The sequence below is a fragment of the Poecilia reticulata genome, linkage group LG3 (assembly GCF_000633615.1).
Source record: "Poecilia reticulata strain Guanapo linkage group LG3, Guppy_female_1.0+MT, whole genome shotgun sequence".
Lineage (NCBI taxonomy): Eukaryota > Metazoa > Chordata > Actinopteri > Cyprinodontiformes > Poeciliidae > Poecilia > Poecilia reticulata.
Genome location: NC_024333.1, coordinates 27,482,757 through 27,502,792, shown reverse-complemented (window position 1 = coordinate 27,502,792; position 20,036 = coordinate 27,482,757). Strand labels below are relative to the sequence as shown.

General features: G+C 38.4%; 2 protein-coding genes across 2 annotated transcripts in view; both read right to left on the bottom strand.

Moving 5' to 3' along the window:
- The window catches only part of smyd2a (SET and MYND domain containing 2a), an 18,809-nt gene extending 16,547 nt beyond the window's left edge, over positions 1-2,262 (bottom strand). The window contains exon 1 of the mRNA XM_008405848.1: positions 2,255-2,262. Within this exon, the coding sequence (XP_008404070.1) occupies positions 2,255-2,262 (8 nt within the window). The remainder of the gene's footprint in view (positions 1-2,254) is intronic.
- Positions 1,240-20,036, bottom strand: part of galnt2 (UDP-N-acetyl-alpha-D-galactosamine:polypeptide N-acetylgalactosaminyltransferase 2) — a 67,978-nt gene continuing 49,181 nt past the window's right edge. Inside the window, exons 4-16 of the mRNA XM_008405798.2 lie at positions 18,469-18,567; positions 18,319-18,386; positions 18,166-18,231; positions 17,951-18,072; positions 14,643-14,730; positions 14,460-14,547; positions 14,262-14,365; positions 11,836-11,962; positions 8,336-8,428; positions 6,132-6,215; positions 5,240-5,366; positions 4,337-4,456; positions 1,240-3,405 (exon numbers count right to left, since the gene is read on the bottom strand). Of these exons, the coding sequence (XP_008404020.1) occupies positions 3,250-3,405; positions 4,337-4,456; positions 5,240-5,366; positions 6,132-6,215; positions 8,336-8,428; positions 11,836-11,962; positions 14,262-14,365; positions 14,460-14,547; positions 14,643-14,730; positions 17,951-18,072; positions 18,166-18,231; positions 18,319-18,386; positions 18,469-18,567 (1,342 nt within the window). The 3' untranslated portion in view covers positions 1,240-3,249. The remainder of the gene's footprint in view (positions 3,406-4,336; positions 4,457-5,239; positions 5,367-6,131; positions 6,216-8,335; positions 8,429-11,835; positions 11,963-14,261; positions 14,366-14,459; positions 14,548-14,642; positions 14,731-17,950; positions 18,073-18,165; positions 18,232-18,318; positions 18,387-18,468; positions 18,568-20,036) is intronic.

The window sequence follows — 20,036 nt, the reverse complement described above, 5'->3', positions numbered from 1 at the left end:
ATCAGAGCTTCAGATGTTTTAAAGACACTGGAAAACACAAAACAAAGTATTTAGGTCCAAATTCTGGAGCAAATATCTGCAATTTATATAAAACAAAACTAACAAKCAACTTTTCATCAAGACACAAGAGCTTGTTTTGAGTCAATAATTCATTAATATTGATTTTAAAAAGTACTAGATCCACTGGCAGTTTTTCCACTTAAAACAATTTCCTATAAGTGAAATAATCTCACATTRGATCCAGTACTTWAAAAAAAAATCTTAATTAGAAAATCATTTACTTAAAACAAGCTCCTGTCTTGCTGAAGTTTCTTGTTAGTTTTGTCTTAATTCAAGTGTTCAAAGAAACTAGACCAAAAATACTTGTTAGATTTTGTGTTTTTCAACCTAACCACTTTTATTTGTGAAATATTTGGAAAAAGCATTTCCTTTAAAACWTTTGCATTAAATACTAAAATTTATGTAACTAAATGTATAAAAGTTCCAGGACTGTGAATACTTTTGCTTGATCCGATATAAAATGCAGTGAATTTCCAAATGAATGCTTCACTCCAAACGTATTCAAAGCTAATTCTCCTCAATCTTCATCATTAGTCATTTAAAAAATAGAACTGAAGAGAATAAACAACAAATATGATGCAATGAAGATGCTCAAAAAACACAGAGGGAGTCAGATTACGGTAGAGAAATGAACCAAAAATGACTTCTGTAAAATTATCTGGTTGCTGCAGACGGGGAGGGGGAAAAAACGCCACTGTGTTGATTTCTGACACCAAAATATTGTTGCTCTGGATCATCTGTTGGAGTAAAATAAGAAGGGGTTTCCCATTTCATCCACGCTCAGCATGAACAGAGCAGCAAAACCTGAGTTATCAGAAAAACCTGCGAAGCTCATRCAGAAACTGAGAGKACAATCAGTAAAACCCTGTTAACTGCAGCTTCAGACTTATTACATACGGTCCTTCTGACAGGCAGAGAACAAAAAGGCTTAAACGACCCGGTGGTTCTGTGTGGTGGCAGTAAATCTCAGAAACAGAAGCAGACATGGACCAGGAGCTGGTGTCAAGTTGTACTCTGAGAAGGTTCTGTTTCCATAACTGTGTGTACATTCTGAGTCATTTAGGACAGRAAAATCCATAGAGCTGAACTAAAACACATTAAAGGTGACCTACTATGCTTCTTTGAACAGGTTAGGATAGATTTATGGGCTTCACAAAACTTATCACTTTTTTTTTTTTATTTACATAAAATCATCCTTACATAATGAGATTATATGTCTATTTTGAGCTCCTCTCAGAGTGAGATGTTTTAGGGCGTCCTGTCACTTTAAATCCAAACAAGCTGCAGCTGGCCACGCCCCCAAGTCAATGTTTACACTCACAAATGAAAATGGYTGCAAGCAGATGTGTAATTACACACCCCTAACATCTTTGAAAACCATTAGTGGGGGAAACCAGTTGAYCAGATGTGCCTGAGTTCTGCTTGGGTTGCTAGGTAACGGGGCTGGGCTCGGCTTGGGTTGCTAGGTGACGGCGCAGCGCCCATTCCAGACACCAAAACACATTTACTTATTTTTTTTAAGCAGTGGGCTACTTTTAGAAGCAGCTGAGACTCAAATGGAGGTAAAAGAAACGGGCAGAATGTGAATTTTGCATCACAGGTTGTCTTTAACAGTGAAGCCTGAAACATCCGACCTGCGTTCAGAACTGAAGTGAAACGTGTTCAAAAACCAAGATTATGGGCTCAAAACTATTAAAACTCACTTAAAATTGTTCCTGCTGCTTAAAGCTTTACTTAACGAGGCGTCAGAGTAAGTGTTAAACTGGAGAGTTTCAGATGTTCGCAGTGCTGCCTTCTCCCCACCTGTTGCTGCACACTGTTGGTCAGCTGGCTTTTTTTTTAAAAGCAGCTGCTGTTTTTTCCCTCTTGTTTACATAAAAGGGTAAATTCAGCTGTTTGGAAATACTTCCAGAAGTGGAAACCACCAGGCCGTCATGGAGCAGCAAAACTAAATACAAATATTGTGTACGTTTACTTGAAAGCTACAATTAAATTTACCAGGTGTTGCTGTTATTTTTGCACTGAAATAAAAATACATATTTGTGAGTACTATTACTATTAAGAGTGTAATAATCATCGTATGTTATTTTGTGAATAGAAATAATTTCTGCTGCTCTGTTTTTGGTTAAAGTATTGAAACAGTTKTGAATATTGTCACAATATTTAGGATATAGTTTAGTGAAGTCGATCATACTGTACCATGTCTAAACCAGTAAATGTAAAGATGTGAAGACAGACTAAACGCTCCACCAGGAGCAGTCAGAGAACAGTCACAGTATGTAAGGAAAAACTGTTTTTAATTGCTCCTCTGGTCCTCCTGAAACTTAAAACAAACTCTTCTTTCAAATCTGGTGCCACACGTTGACAAGAGTAAACAAAACAAAGGCTTATGATGTTTGTTTGTTTTTCTGTGCAGTTTTTAAGAAACAACAAAGTGAAGGAGTCAGGATGCTGCAGCAGCCAGCGCTACATCCTGAAGACCTTAGAGACGGGCTTTCTGTTTCGGACACAACCCTCCGTCAAGAAGTAAAGACGCTCCCAAGGACAACGGACTGGAATCAGACGCACAGAAAGTAAAATACAGAGTTCTCTTTTCTCCTCCTCCGTCTTTTTTTTGTAAATTCTGTAAACTAGAGAGAGAACAAAAGAAGAACAGCTCGAAGAATCGAGTCCGTGTTCCTCCTCCCATCATCACTCGACACCCAAAACCCCCCATAAGAAACCTCCACCTGCCCCAACAAGAATCACTTAGGAACAGAACCAGCTCCAGCAGCTCTCAGCGGAGATTCAAGAATTWAAAAAAAATTACGAATAAGAAAAATAAAAATAATCCACCAAAGAGTTGTTTGTTTTCAACCAGCATTAAAGAAGAAAAAGGAAATCTCTCTGGAACCGTCAATGACAAAACGCCGAGGTATGTCGTTCTAAACYGAATCCTCTTCATCGCTTCCATCCGCCGCATGCAGTCAGTTTCCGGTTCGCTCCGACGCCGTCTACAAGCCCCTCCCCCACGGGGCGTGGCTCGACGTTTCAGGGAGGGGGACAGGTGGGGGAGAGGGGTGTAGAGAGAACTGGCTGCGTCTCTGCACAGGACGAGGACTATTCCAGTCCATACTGCTCCTCCAGTCTTTTGCTTGTATTTCTGTCTTTTTGTGTCTCAGTCAGATATCCAGGGCTCTGCAGCGCCCCCTATGATTGTAAATTCAGGGTGAACTTCCACTGTTGGCTAAGGTTTGGCCCACAGACCTCCACGGTTAGCCCACCCATCCTGGCGCTGCGGCTGTCCAGGCAGAGGTTGCTGCCCACGTGACGAAGCTTCGAGTTGGACTCGATCTGCTCCCATTTCTGTGAAAATAAAAAATTAAGWAAACATTACAGACAGACGCCAACTACAGCTGAACATTTACTTACACTGAGATAAAAGACTCAACATATTTACTCACTGTCAGACATTCAAGATTACCTGTTTCGTGAACAAAACATATTCATTACATTTTTTTTTTTTTTAGCTCAAAATCATTCTTCAGTAACCAGATTTCCACCTGGTCAGTACTTTGAGCTCCTTTCAGAATGAGATATTTAAGGGCCTCTACCACTTTAAATCCAAATAATCTGCTGTTGGCCACGCCCCCCAACTCAACGTTTACACTCGCACATGAAAATGGCTGCAAACAGATCCCTAACTATACATCTTTAAAAAGCAGACGTGGAGCTTCCTGCACAACCAACAAAAATGCAGCAAATGATTTCTGGATGGATAGCAGACAACAAAACTTGTCTTRTCAGTAGCCATTGTGCAGAGCACACAGAGGAAAAACCAGCTGAAAAAACGTGATTGGGTTGCTAGGTGACGGGATGGGCTCAGCTGGAGTTGCTAGGTAACGGAGCAGTGCCCGTCAAATATGACTTAACAATCGTGAAGTTTTTGAGACAGCTCATTGTTCAGACACCAAAAAACATGAACTTATTGCCAAAAAACATCTGGGTGTTTAATCACTTGGGCTGTTTTCTTTGAAGCAGTTGAGACCCAGATAGGCGTATAAAAACATCCATCCATTATAGGGGAATTACGCCAAATACTAAGGAAATGTAGGTGAACCTCTAATTTGATGAAAGTGGTCAAACAAGTCCTTTCTTTGTTCTGCCATTTATTAAACAGAAGTAATTTTAGGATCCTGACTGACTTAAAACTGGAAACGTTTWGTCTGATGTAATGTCAAAGAGTGAGAAATAAAAGCTTATTTGTTTTTTCATGCAGTGTGTGTTTCATCAGTACCTGTCTGCTGTCGTTCTCTCGACATCCTTGTAGTTTGATTAGGGAGCCGGCGGTCCGGTCCACCACCGTCAGACACAGGTCCATGTGTTTCACCGACTTGTCTTTGGTTAGGGCCCATTCCTAAAAATATATATATATATGTATAAGATTAGTGGTTTGRGTTGAGGACAATCACAACGGAAGGGATTTAATTTAAATCTAAACCTCAGTTTATCTCAGTGAAATATTCTATGAGGCCGATATCAAAATCCAATAACCGATATTTATCAATATTACATATATTTCACCACCATTTCAACACCTTTGGAAAAAATCCAGTTTCAGATATTGAACCAATACTGATAAGAAAAACATGACTACAATCGTCCGATACCGATGCTGGTGGCGATATATCGTGCATCTGTAGACCAAACATCTTTACAAACAGAATAAGCTCCATAGAACAGACTCAGGAGTCAATAGTCTGTTTAGTTCAACATCAGGAAAACTCCCTAAAAAGACACAACCCACATATAGGGCATCATCACAAAGATATCTTATCCTCAATTAGTTTTTAATTAATTTAATGTGTTCAGATTGATGAAAACGGAATCACCCAATAGGGATGAAAACATATTGTTACATTACTACTACAAGCTTTTTATTTTTATTTTAAATGATAGACTAACAAAGTTGTACAATTTTTAAAAATACTTTCTGGCTGAATATGCACATTTTTTGTACAAAAGCATTATAAATTCAAAATAAAGAGATTTTCTTAGGAGATTTTCTTTACTTGGCACATTTTTTGAGATGTCTACATGTTATCGTTTTCAATCACCAGTTTTACTAAAGGAATCCAACCACATTCCTTCACTTCATGTCCTCCCAGGGTTTCTGTGTGTCTTGTTGCTGGATCTCTACCTGATTCCCTCCGGCGTTGTGGCACTCGTAGACGCCCACCACTCCGTCTGCAAAATGCCCCAGGGTGTCCAGGCAGTTTCCTCCCTGCTGCAGCGCTCCGAAGGCGATGTCCTGATGATCYGGAACCCTGARAACACCAGAACCAGRTGACKGACTCCTCCTGCTCTGACGTGGTGTTCATTGTTTACGTGATTTAATCATTTCGTTGTGCGTCTCCGTTGGGGTCAAATGTCATTCTTACGTTTTAAACGTTTCTAAAGAACTTTGTGTTACACTTGACTAATGGGAATTCATAAGAATTTATTGATCCTGATTTCATTATCAATCTTACTTATTGATTCTGTTAACGYGAGATGGAGATTATTCATGCTGCATGGCGATAACATTAATAAAATAATGACCAGTTTAACGTTACCTGGGACACGCATAAGGGGAGATGTCGCGCTCAAAGCTCCGCCCTCGGTCGCTTAGCACCACTATTGCTAAGCAACGTATTAACACTTTACATTCGTACAAATCGTTTGCATGCTGTGTGGCTAATTGTTTGAGGACGTTTCATTCTTTTATTGCGATTAAAGTTCTGAACATACTGCAACTGGCCCTCATATCGCCTTTTTTTTCACGCTACGGGAACGAATCTACTTATCGGTTCCCGATAAGTAGATTCGTTAAGACGTTTGCTTAACAATTTTCAGTAGTGCAATTACTTGGACTACTTAGCATATTTGCGTGATAACATATTGTACACGTTCCGTAGGATTCCCATCCCTACACTTTACTAAAAGTATTCTATAAATACATTGATTGATTGATTGATTGATTGATTGATTGATTGATTGATTGATTGATTGATTGATTGATTGATTGATTGATTGATTGATTGAACCCTTACCTCAGTTCGGGGTAGACGTTCTCCAGGTACCATTTGAAAGGCTTACAGCCTAACCTCTTCTTCATCTCCAAGCGACTCTGGATACTGAGACACACAGACATCGCATGCAATCAGACGATGGTAACTTGCGGTCTTCAGTGTGTTTCTGGGGTTTGGTTTGATCACAGTAATAGTCGGTGAGGACAGGAAGTGGAGGCGCGTCTGATCGGCTGCATTAGGGGAAAATAACCGCTTAACMTCACTGATACGCCAGCCGAGTTCCCACAASTCCAAATAACCATTTCCATGCTGTTAGTGTTAGATGGACAAAGACGAGAGAGATGTGTCAAACCTCTTTCAAATTTCATCAACCTTAAGAGTACGGGTGTCCAAAGTGCGGTTCGGGGGCCATTTCCGGCCTCTGGAGTGATTSTGTGCGGCCCATGACTCCAAGAAAATAAAAAGTCCTCTTGTGGGACTTTGATGCACTCAGATCTGATCATAATGTATTTATTASACTTAGCCTTAGACTTTTCAATGAAGGTGACCTAAATCTTGATTTTATTGCTAAAAAATGAACAGAAAATGTTTTATAACAATTGGCAAAGTGGACACCTTTCTTTTATGAGGCAAACCTGTAAAATCCTTTCAACATTTTGGATCTACAATAATTAACACGTCCAATTTAAAAATTTACTGTTTTACTCATTTAATTAAAGTATTGCAACATGGTTTTTTGACAAAAAGTTTGAACATCCAAGGATTAGAGGATAAATGATTTATCAAGTTTTATAAAACTAATGGATGAAAATCTCTTATTTTGGATGAAACTGAAAACATTCATCTTTTGTTTCTTAGGCTTCAAAGCAATGAAACCCATAAAAGCTTTACAACCAGGAAAAAACAAACTAATTCTTTTTCATATTTATGGAACAGTTACAAACATTTAAATTTATTTAGTTAATTAAAATAACTAAATAAATAAACCTGTCTGTGCCAATAAGAGTCATCTTACTGTGGAAATTCCTTGCTATGAAAACACATAAAAGGTCTGATAAAAGTATCTCCCTGCATACAAATATTGGTCATTTCAAACAATTTTGGCCGAAGGCAGAAAGGCCCAGAATGAGGAGCCAAGCGAGCCACCTGTGGCTCTGGACCCTTGGGTTGTAGACCCCCTGCGCCGGGACAGAAGCAGACCAGACCGTCAGCAGGCTGCGTCTTGAATCCTCCTGCAGGTTTTGATGCATTTTTAATGATGATCGGATTAGTAACCCAGACAGTTCTGCCTCTTTATGAGCAACAAAACACTTTTTTTTTTAACTTTCCACCAGATTAGAAGTTTTTCTCCCATTTCTTTTATTTACTTTGGTATTTATTATCATAATCTTGCTTCTATCCTTTTAGATGAGAGGCTCTGATCCATAAAACACCAACATCGAAGCACAGAAACATCGCTTATGTACAATGATCAAACTAACATCTCTAACAGCTTTTTAATCGTTTTTTCACCATTTCTCCGTTTATGAACAAAGTTTGGCCATGTCTGCTGCTAAAAATCAAAAGTTGTTCCAGTTCTTTAAGATTCAGGCCTGGGAACTGAGATGACCATGAAAAATGCTTCATTTAGTTCAATTAACCTTTTCTGTGTTGATAAGTTTGGATCACTTTCCTGCTTAAAGACCCAATAATTACAAAATAACAGTTTACTGGTACACACCCAGCAGCCTTTTATTTACAATCTCCTGCTATTTTAAGGAGTTCATGCTGCATCCAGGGGCCTTTGGAAAAATGACCCACAGCATCACACCTCTGTTACCCGTTGTTGGGAAATCTCATTCCAAGCTTTGTTTACCTTTTTCCAGACGTTTTAAACAACTGGAAAAAGAYGTTAAAAAGGAGCTTTTTTCCTGCTGTCTTTTAATGGCTAACAAAGATCAGCACATCTCTCGTTTGCTTAAGTTGCGGATCTTAACAAGGTTCGTTCCTGCTCAACAAATGTTAAATGTTGGATTTCATATTTTTCAGTGTCAGATTATGCTGCCATTATAAAATAAATTCATKTTAAAGTTTTCCAAATGTRTCTCCCAACAGAAATTKAATGTGTAGGAGTTGAAATACTTGTTAGAAAAAGTTATTTTCCATTTACTTGTTCCTAGTGTTGTGGACTGATGTGATCTAGGAACCTCGTCTACTGAGTTTATTTAGAATCTGACTGGACTCACTTCCCGTAGGGAACGTTTCTCGCCGAGGGAACAGCAGCGTAGTAGAAGTTCTTATACTCGTCCATCCACACCTCTGCTGCTCGTCTTGTGTTCCTGAGGAAAAACGGCACAGCTCAACCATTTCAACTGAAATTAAAGAAATTAAAMAGTTAAAAACAGAGAAACGTGAAAATGGCGACAAACAATTATACAACGTTACATCTTTAAAAAGCAGAAGTGGAGCCTCCTGCACAACCAACAAGAAAWCAGCAACTGGTTTCTGGATGGTAAGTCGACAACAAAACTCTTCTCTCTTCCAGCAGCCATTGTACAGCRCATGCAGCGCTAAAACCAGCTGACCAAATGTGTTGGAGCTCAGATTGGGTTGCTAGGTGACAGGCTGGGCTTGGCTGGGGTTGCTAGGTAAAGGGGGTACCTGCTCATTTGCGACATTACATTCCAGACGTTTTTGAAACGGCTCATTTTTTAGACACCAAAAAAAGTCTGGGTGAGTTTTTTAAGCACTTGGGCTGTTTTTAGAAGCATTTGAAGACCAAATGAAAATATATAAATGTGAAAAATGTGAATTTTACATAATAGGTTCCCTTTAAGACTATTCTACCCGCTGTGGAAAATCATTTTGTTGTTTTTAATGTACCTCTGGATATTTCTAAACACAGGTATCTGGATTCAGCTAGCTGATTACAAAAATTATCTATTCCAAGGTCCAAGAGTGCAGGTGGTTTCAGTCTGCAGTCAAGACGTTTTCTTAGAAACGCCCATCTGGAGGCCAGCAGATAATGTTCCTCTGAACTTTATTTAGGTACTTTTCTTCACAGTCAGAGTGAGCTGGCCAGGCCTCAAAAAGCCCATTGTTGCTTGGCTGTGCTGGAAATGCTGCTCCCTCAGGGACAATTACGAAGTCACCCAGGCTCACAAAACAATGTCTGTCCTGAAGCTCCCAGGGACACTGTCTGGGACTATTTAAAGGGCGAGACGGGGAACCGCAGCCACCTACATGCAGATGGCACTGCTTTTCGCTGCACTGMTGCTCTCCGTTTGGACTCAAACRCTTCAGCTGAGGCGAAACGGGGAGTGAAACTGACAGGCGATGCTTAAACTCTGCTGCTGAAGCTCATTCATATCTGCAGAGTTCATTTTCATCCTGCTCAAGAACCATCCAGAACCACTCTTATCCATCGCATCACGAGTAGCCAACTGCTGTGTGTTGTCTGACATTTTAAAACTTGCTAAGTCTCACAGATTTTAACTTTTTCTCCCCGCATTCATTACTGCACCTCCCCTCAGTTAAACACAGACGTATAAAGTGTCTACAGAAATGTCAAACTCTTGGCTGGAAGCTGATATAAATCATTTGAGAATTTAAGTTTATGCCCAAGGGCAGGACAGACGTCAGTAACCAAGAATCATCATCAAAAAGACATTGTAGGGAGCTCTGGTACTGACAAAAAAAAGGATTTATTTTGGTGGTTTTAAACCAAATGTTCTAAATTTGTTGTAWTTTTTCTTTTTCAAATATTACAGTTGAGTTGGAGTCAAAAATMAATTAATTATTGTTTTGTTCCAACTGGATAATTAAAAAAACACGAGGACATTTAAGAAAAAATAAAAAACAAGCAATTTTAGACGTGTAAAATTAGTTTTAAAGCTTAGACACAATAAATCTCCAGTTGAGGAGATGCGTCAAGCCGCCCAAAAGCAAAACTCAGAGCTCTGTGAATTTACTTTAGTTTAGCTGAGCTACATATATTTTTACACAGCTAATATCCACAGATGGATCTTTGGTTTCCAAAAGTTTGTAGCCTTATTTATGATATTTATAAAAGGCTTATATAGTGTATAATGCAAAAAAAAAAATTCTTGCAAGAGACAAAAAGAAATGATTTTATGTTTTATCCTCTTTTTCTCTGAAACTGTAGCAGCTGCTATGATACTGAGACTTCTAATTTATTTTATAACTGAGATTATTGAAATAGAGTTTGTAGCTGCTGAGAAAAACAAACTKRGATTCGGATGCGTTATTTTAAACCCCTGGTTCAGAAGACGGTGGAGTTTATCAGCTGCATTCTGTGCTTCCTCTTTCTCCTCTTTGAAGATTCTTCACTCGTTTCAAACTAAGATAGTAAAGATAATGATGATCTTTACTATCATAGTAATGATAGTAAAAATCCAAAACATTCAGGTAAAGACAAGAGGGAGTCGCAGTAATGTCAACAATTTGTTATATTTGCTAGTTGATGCCTTKAATCATGACCATGATGCTTAATCTCAAGTGAAAAGAATTCAACATTTAATTTTAGTTCATTTAATCACAGAGGGGAAAAAAAATCTCTCATGAGACGATTGTAAAGAAAAGTAAGACCCTGAAATGACTGTGGAAAAAGAAAAGAGTTCATGATGCAAATGGACTCTAACGCTCCAACTAACGATTACTTTAATAATCATTTATTCTGATGATTAATTGGATCAATTAATCTGGATCTGATGCAGATCCAGAATTGGCACATTCTGCTAATTGGCACTAAGCAGAATTGGCACATTCTGCTTAGTTGAGACCCCCCACAAGAAATGTTTATTTTCTTTTTAAATGAGAAAATAAACATTTTATTGCCTGAAATGCAATAGCAGAGTGAATTAGAACCACTTGAGGAGTTTTGGTTAATATATATTTACAGACAAAGGATTTTTTTTATCTTAGATGCAAAATATATCACATATATTTTGTACARTTTTAGCTTAATTGCTGCTCTGAATATGTTGGGKKTTTTTTCAGTTARTGGGCTTTTTGAGTTTGTATACTTCAGTTAACGATTAATCGATTCCTAAATTAGTTGATTTATTTTTCCAATAACCGTTTCATCCCTAATTCAACTATGTTCTCAGAGCTTCTGAAAGTGAAACAGATCAGWTTATTCTAATCTCACCAAAGCACAGTGGTTCAGTTAAAGTCCCAGTAGCGTTTTGAAAACTCTCCACGTTTGTGATGCTTAAGCAGAAAAAGCTTTTCTCTGGCATCGCAAACTAACAACCAGCTGGCAGATATGTAGCGTCTAATGGTTACTAATACAATAAGAACGATAATAAAAACCTCGGGAATCGTAAGAAAAAGTTTAATCATTTTTAGCCTTATTTGAGATATTTTAAAGTTTGGGTTGCAAATTGGTGGGGTTCTTCATTAATTTATTTATTTTATGTTTTCTGAGAAAAGCCAAGATATATATAAAAAAAAAAAACTTCTGCACCAACTCATTTGCACGTTCACACACTGAGTGAGCTGAGAAAAGACTGTGGTTGTTGTGTGATCTGCATAAAACCCTTTAATAGATGGAATCTGCATAAAACCCTTTAATAGGTGGACCGGAGTAGTTTGGAAACGGTTCGTCTGTGGACATTTGTTACTGCTGATTGCAGCCAAGAACTCGGTGTGACGTCACCAAAGGACGCTAAACGTTGAGTGTGTGAAAAATAGAAATGTGTGTTTCTATTTTTTGGTGCATTACCTCGCAAACACAGTCCCGCTGCCTCCAGGAAAGGTGTAGGGGTGCTGCTTCCTGAAGACGTGGCCAACCCGGCTGCAGGGGATGATCTCCAGGCTGCCACCACACTGCCACACGCGAAACGAGATCTCTAAAAAAAAACAAAAAAAACACACAAACGGCCATCACAGTCTGCTATTATTAACGGAGCCGCCAAGGGAACATGGAGGATTGTCTTTATTTTGCGTTACCTCGCAATAATTTACTGGTCAGTTCATGCGGCATAATTGAAAACTGAAAGTCTTTCTGCTATAGTAAGGTTTTTGAAAGGTTTTTCCATGTATGTTTTTGTCTCGTTTGTGAGAAATCTGAAGTTTTATATCTCCTCATTTAGGGTAGAAATGCAYTACAAACCTATGTGCAAAATACAAAAGCAAAACAGGTCAAACATGGACTTTTCATTCCTTCTAAGATACAAACAGAAACTTTCTGYAAGAAAGAAAAAATACATCCAAACTATTTGGAGTATTTCTGAGTTATTTTCACAAGGTCATCTGACAGTTTTGATGGTCTTTTTTGTGTTGTTAGTCTGAATTGTTAWTAAAGAGCCGTTTTCATGTGCAGCTCCATCTCAACCTTACACAAACAGACAAGCAAAAAGTGAATAAATCGATTTTCGATCAGCTTTTTGCACCAAAGAGTTAAGATTAAAAAAAAAAATTTTATTGAGGCTTTTTGAATGTGTGACATTTATGACTGCATACAAAATAGACCAGGGTGTATTGGCTAATTTATTGAGAGGCAACACAAAAGAAAACTGTTTCCCCACTTCCCTGGAGGGGCTCMGTAATTCATAAMAAAAGGTTTGTGAAAAGAACAACTAATTTAGTCTCCTGCACCTTCTAAATGTTTGAAATGTGTTTATAATTTGCAGTTAGCTTTGTGACATCCTCTGGGTTTGAATGAGTCTGGACTGTCAATCCAGCTCTGAATCTCTGCCTGCACCTCCCAGGGAGCACCGCGAATCGCTCCGTCAGCTCATCCCGCTTCCCAACTGAATCCAAAACAAAGGCAACAGGGAGACAAAGCTGCAATTATATCACTCCACAGTTTGCAAATGATCTCCACTGTGTAGACCAGTTATTTTCACCCAGTGTTTCAGTTGTGTTATTATCTGAGCACCACTGTCATTTCTAAACTGAGAATATAATCACTGAATGGCTTTCTGCTCATACTGCTTTTGGCATGGAAATGCAGACAATTTCCTGACGCGGCATGAAGCAGGAGCAGAGAGCTTCATCAGTAAACATCGCATAGGGGAGTGGGAGTTTAATGAGTGGGAAGTAATCAGTGGGAGCCAAACAAAAAGAACAGATTACAGCAGGGCGGCAGATTATGAAATGAACTTCTACTGAACATAAYATATAGCTCCCCCCTTGGGGTTAATGAAGCATTCTTGCATTAATTTACAGTGCACTATAGGGAGCAGCTGAAATTAACTGAAATTAATCAAAATACACGAAACTGACATCAGACTAGGGAAAATATACGTTGCTTATTGGCATCATGTCTTTTTCCATCATTGTACAAATTTTCTCCACTTTTCTGTTATATTATCCTGGTCTTCGTATTTTCTGACAAAGTTGACGCCGCTCCGCCATGCAGCTCGTCTGAATTATCAATATTAACGTCAAACTTTAAGAGTTTGTCAAGCGTTTATATTTCAAACCAGAACCGTATATGTGCGGTTCTGGTTTGAGATGGCGGGCCGTTTCTCTCTCCCCGTCCGCCATCTTGATTCCTGTGTCAACGGCTCCGCTTAAGGATGACGAGCGTCGCCCTCTGCTGGAAGGAGGCCAAACTACAACACTAAAAGATTGACTAATAGGACATTATTAGTTAATCGATTGGAACTCATTTTAATCTAATAAATTATTAATCGATAATTAATCACACCCTTCGCTTATATAATTGGATCTATATTAATAGTTGTATATTTGCACAAAATGTGTTTCTATAATGCATTTGTCTGTCACACCTGACTGTTCCTGTGTTCCCTCATGTCTATTGGTTTGGTCCTCCAGCTCCACCTCATTTTCTTCTTCTTTTCTCCAGGGTTCTCAAKGACCATTATAAATACTAAGTTATTAATTTCCTGATGGTGCTAAACGCTTGGTTTTCTTATGATCACAATGTGCAATGCATGCTAACACTTATTTWGTATAGAAAGGGATGGACATGCTATGTGCTAATGCTAACATGTCATGGTTGAATAAACKGCAATCGCCTCTGAATCCAGACACAGAAGTCCACCGGCCACACTTATCTAAGGCAACTGTGTAAGAAATCAGATTAAATGTTGTTTTCCTTCTGGATTTAATTTCAAGTGAGGTCATTTGATGTTTTTCTGACCCATAGTGGGGGAGTTGACCCTACYTCTGGGAACTCACCCAGATTTTCRCCTCCCCAGACATCCATCATCATGTCGTACTTTCCTAGTCGCTCAAAATACTCCTTATCCATGACGAACAGACCGCCAGCAATCATCGGCGTCCTACAGGTGCGGTGAACAGAGAGGTCAGGGTTTCACAACAAACACTTGGGTGAAAAACKGAGCCATTTTGTTTCAGGATGTGAGCGTAACTCACTTGATGGGGGCGATGGGGTTGCCTTGTCTGGCTCGTCTCTGCTCCAGAGTCATATAGTCCCATTTAAACACCAAATTCCAGTCAAAGCCTACCAACAGAACCAGAAACAAGTCGACAGTCATCATCAGTCACTTAATAAGTTGCAACACAAGTCACAGTGAGAGACGTGAAAAGTGAAATGACCTCCTTTCAGATCGGCCGAGGCTCCCACATACTGAAAGTTGTCCATGTTGATGACGTCGATGATTGGAGAAACTACCCTCGTCTTATCCTGAAACACAGGCCCGGAAAAATATTTCTTTTCTTTCCACTGCAGCTAAACAATGACAGGGAATCTGGTGCATCAGTAAATATTTATCAGAAATCAAAGGACCTCATGATGAAGAAAGTTCAAGTAAATATTTCCACTCAAAATATTGTTTTGAGTTTACTTTCTTTTTGAGTTTCAGAGCTGGAAAGCTGTGCGGCTTCGTTATTCCCAGCAGAGTTTCAGTGCAGTGAGGCTCAGCTGGTTAAAAACGGATTCAGACAAAACACTGAACACAGAAACAAACCTCCAGGTTGTAAACGAGATCCTTTATTTTACGAGGAATGCCGTTTCTACCCTCTTTTATTATTTATTAAACCAAATAACCGAACAATAAAAAAGTTTTAGAAAACTGCAAACAAAAAACGCACCACATTGAGCAGTAAAAGTTMATTTCTTTTGGTTTTTTAGAGACTGAACAACTTTTTTAATTTAATCAGTTTAGTTAGCAGTTTGTTGAAGACAATTAACGCCTGTATTTGTTTGAAAGCCTGTTTATTTAATTAACTGTGTCTCTCTTTCACTTTTACCTGTTAGGGAACAGAGATAAGTTTGTTTTAGCTGTCTTGATTCATTTTAAGTTATTTTTAAATATTTAATTTTACTTTAATTATTTGTGATTTATTCTAAGTAAATTTTAATCCTAAAGGATAAACAACTTTTGATTCTTCTAACTGGACAGGTCGAGTGTGATTCRTTAATAAACATTAAAAAAGTTAAAGCAACCTAATATTACCGTATAGTCTATGAGGAAGAACATTTTTAAAACAATTTATGAAAGTTTATTTTTATGTTACCTGACATTTCTTTGCATTTGATGGTGTTAAAGTCTTCACATTTGTTTCAGAGGAATAGTTTATGAATGTAAAATAAGTTTTATTTTTGAATAGTGAATGAARCATTTCTGTACTTTTCTGCTAAAGAGACCGTGATCTTTATTTATAGGGAAAAYGGAACATAAACATTGTAATCATTTGGCTGTAAAAGCTTTTTTTTAATAAAACAAAGAAAACAAAACAGGACCTCTTCATTTTTTTCCTACATGAAACTACTTCAAAATCCATCCATAAACACATTTCACACATCGATAACAGTCTGACGTATACGCGCTCTGTTGATGGAAAGAAATTGATTGAAAACAAAACATAAACCTTCATTGGTTATTATGAACCGAAAACAAAACTGTGCTGCGTTCACATATAAATAAATGTCATTTCAACCTGTGCTCAGCAGAGAAACTGGATCACACAAACCCTCAGCTGTCAAGCGGCTCTRGATGGGATGAGATTAGTATTTAGAGATCGTGACATTTTAGTCCTGCTTTTCTATGAGGCTGTCGGAATCACAGCGTCCTGTAATTTTAGTTCACAACTGATTTGCAAATATTGTAAGAAATAGGCCTGCACAGTATGAGGAAAGATTTGAAAAATTATGTTAAATATTGGGTGTGATTAGCTGGTAGTCCAGTAGACTGGGTTTGATTGGGGATCAGAGTTGCAACATTTGTTATATTTTCAGATGAAGCCGTTTKCTTTCACACTGAACTGTGTCAAACAATTCAAACCATTTGAAAAACCTGTTCCCCTCCTCGCCTGTGGTTGCAGCGTAACCCAGTATTWAAAACACAAGCAAGAATAAATATTGATTTAATATCTTATTCTACAACGACATTAAAAAGTATAGATAAAAAGATTACAAGTATTATTCTACAATAAGATTTAAAAAGTACCGTATTTTCTGCACTATAAGGCGCACCTAAAAACCTTCAATTTCCTCAAAAGCCGACAGTGCGCCTTATAATCCRGKGCGCCTTATATATGGACCAATATTGAGCCACAACAGGTCTAGCAACTACGKTAAGCAGYCGCCGACTTCATTTTGCCCRTAGAAGAAGCAGTGCGCGGTGCATGCTGGGATAGTTGTCAGAACGCTGGTTTGTTAATAAAGTTTGACTGACCTATCTACCTACCGACCGTCTAGAATCAGTTTGTCTGCAGGTCATTTAGCACCACGTTCTCCACAAACATGMTGTGCGYGTACGGAGAAGTGTGACCATTGTCCGTCCGGCCACGCCCCGGCCCACTCGCGGAAGGCTCTCCTCGCCGACCAGAGTCGGACTGTTTTGTTGACATTCCCTTTAGTGCAGCTCCATCTAGTGGATGCATAACGCAACTCCTGTCTCTACTGTAGCGTCTATTCTATGCGCCTTATAATCCGGTGCGCCTTATAGTTCAGAAAATACGGTAATAAAATTAAAAATAAGCTCATAAATATATGTAAAAAGTGCTAGAAATCTTTATAAAACCAAACAGGACTGGTGTGAATGCACCAGGAATCTACTGGAATCTACTGCAGTGAGACACCAACCAACAGGCCGACTATCATTTTAGCATGCAGAACGTGCATCATGGCTTAGCTAACAATTATGGCATGCCTATTAAAATATTAATATTAATCACACTGATACTGATATACTGTGCAGCACTAATGTAAGGTATTAACACTCATGTAAGAGCTCAAAGACAAACAGAACGATTAGAGGATAAAAGAGAAAGAGGCTAGAAGCAATAACACAACATTGAGTGTGTGTAACTCCAGCAGCACACATTGGAGATAAAAATAATACAAATGATCTAAAGACGGTTTGAACTCACTATTATACAATATAATTTATCACCTTAGTCAATAATATGTTGTGATAATATTTTACATTCTACAGCAGGGAATACTAAAATATAACAAGATTTTAAGTTTTGAAATGTCTGTCTTACACACCTGACTGGTTTAAGAAAGGTACAAAAAAACTCTAAATAATGTTCTTGATACATTTTTTGCTATTTAGCAAAAATAATAAATCATTTAAAACAAAAAAAAAATTTGATCTGATTTAACTTCACACAGTGTGAAAAATGTGCCAGTGTTTTTCTTTATTATCCTTAGATACCTGGTAAATAACAGTTTCTAAACTTAAGCTTTCAATCAAATWTTAGATTGCACTTTATTTCAAAGCTGTACAGTTTGAATATCAAGAACTTTCAAGGACTTGATACAGAAATCAAGAACTTTCCAAACCTTAAAAACACCTAATTTTCAAGGATTCCAAGCACTCATAAYGACMCTGTCYATGGTGGGAATTTAACTTTGACTAAAAGGTGGTTTTAGAGAAGAATGTGTTTGAGTTTACCTCAGCCACTCGCTCCAGCAGCGGCTCCAGCCAGTGATCGTTACATTCACAGTGAGAGTCCAGGAAGGTGAGGACTGGCGCTGTGGCGGCATCTGCACCACAGACCCTCGAACGCATCAGTCCTGAGCGAACGAAGACGCTTTATCAGAACAAAGCGGTTTCATCTCGTAGACCACAGAACGAGCAGCCGACATTTTCTGTTCATTTCTTTGTACCTTCTCTGCGGTTGTTCCTCAGGACGCGAACCTTCTCGATCTTCCCCAGCAGGGCTCCGTCCTCCGCTGGAAAACACACATGAATCAGGACTTTTTACTCACTTCTGCGCTCTGATTTAAACAGAACGGTTAGCGACGGGGCAGAAGACTCACGGTTGTCACTGTAGTCGTCAACCAAAATGATTTCTTTGACCAAGTGAGGAGGACTTTTCTTTAAGACGCTAAACAGGGAGAAACRTGAAATGGATGAATAAACCTGAGTCAATAAATCAGAGAATAACAGCACAGAGAGCACAGCGCTACCTGACGACGGTCCGCAGCAGAGCAGAGCGAGCCTCGTTATGGAAGGTGATGACAACACTGGAGGCTGGCAGGTCTGACCTCCACTGTTTGCTTCTGCAGCTGAATACAAAACCAAACAAGACAAAGATGAAAACACACTTTTCTTTTTCTAAATTCCCTAACCTGTGTATAAGTTTCTACACACAATCACACTGCTGAATGAACCAGCCAGGCCCTTTAACCTTAAAGGTGACCAATTATGATTCCTTCCTGCATTAGTAGAGCCTCCTGCACAACCAATAGTAATTAATCGGATGATGCTACTAATGTAAGACGGCTGGGTGTAAAAATAACACTTTGAATGTGTAAATATACTTTACAACAGTTCTTCTGTTTTTGTTTTAAATCTATTTAGTTTGTATTTAACTTGGTTTATTCTTAAAGTCAAAACAACAAGAATCCATCARACGTTTTCTGAATGGTAACTTCTCTTTTCCAGAAGTCATTGTACAGTGCATATAGCAGTAAAACCAGCTGACCAAACGTTCTSGGACTCAGGTTGGGTTGCTAGGTGACGACCTGGATTTCGCTGGGGTTGCTAGGTAACGGCGTAGTGCCCGTGGAATGTGACTTAACAATTTTAAGTTTTTGAAACGGCTCATTTTCCAGATGTGATATGCCAAAAAAATTTGCGTTTTTTTTTTTTTTAAGCACTTAGACTGTTTTAATAATGAGTCGAGATCCAAAATGGAGGCACAAAAAAACGTCCCCTTTAAATCCAGATGGTTCGGATTCTGCTCACACAGGCCTGGAGGCATGAAACCACACAACATAAACGTGAAGACTGGTGCTCTGATGAAGAAATCCTGCCTTAATTTAAAACCCAGTAACACCAGTGACACCATCCAGACTGGAATCAGTGAGTCCAGTAAACCCTGTGACAACACTGAACACTGTGCTGGACCCGGTCCAGATGGAGGATGGTTTCCAGCAGCCACACCTCATGATTAACTCCAGATGTTCAGCCAGTATAAAATGTGTAAACTGCTCCTAAATTTATTTTTTAACAACTGTGAAACTTTATTCTCCTGCTGAAACAAACTGCGAGAACAAATGATTCAGTGTCTTGCAAAAGTATTGACACTCTGAACTCTTTCACGTTTTGTCATCTGCATATCTATATAGTTTCATGTGACCATCCTTCCACTAYTGTTCAGTTCAGAGCTGCAACAAGTGATTATTTTGGTAATCAATKAATCCATGGATTACTCTGATGATTAATCGATTAATCAGATAGAAAAAAAAATCAGTTAACTATTTAAGCCTTTTAATGCAACATTAGAAATACTTAAAAAAAGCTAATAAGCAAATTATTCAATCCATTTTTTAAATAAAATAAAAATGTCATTGTCTAAAATGCAATAAAGGAGCATTCCTTTTTAGTGAASACTTGATCATCTGTAGCTGAGGATGCATCTAAAAAATACTGACAACATATAATATATAATTTTTGTACAGTTTTGGCTTAATTGCTGMTTTGAATTGGTTGTTTTTTCCTGTAATTTCCAGTTAATTAATAAACTATTATT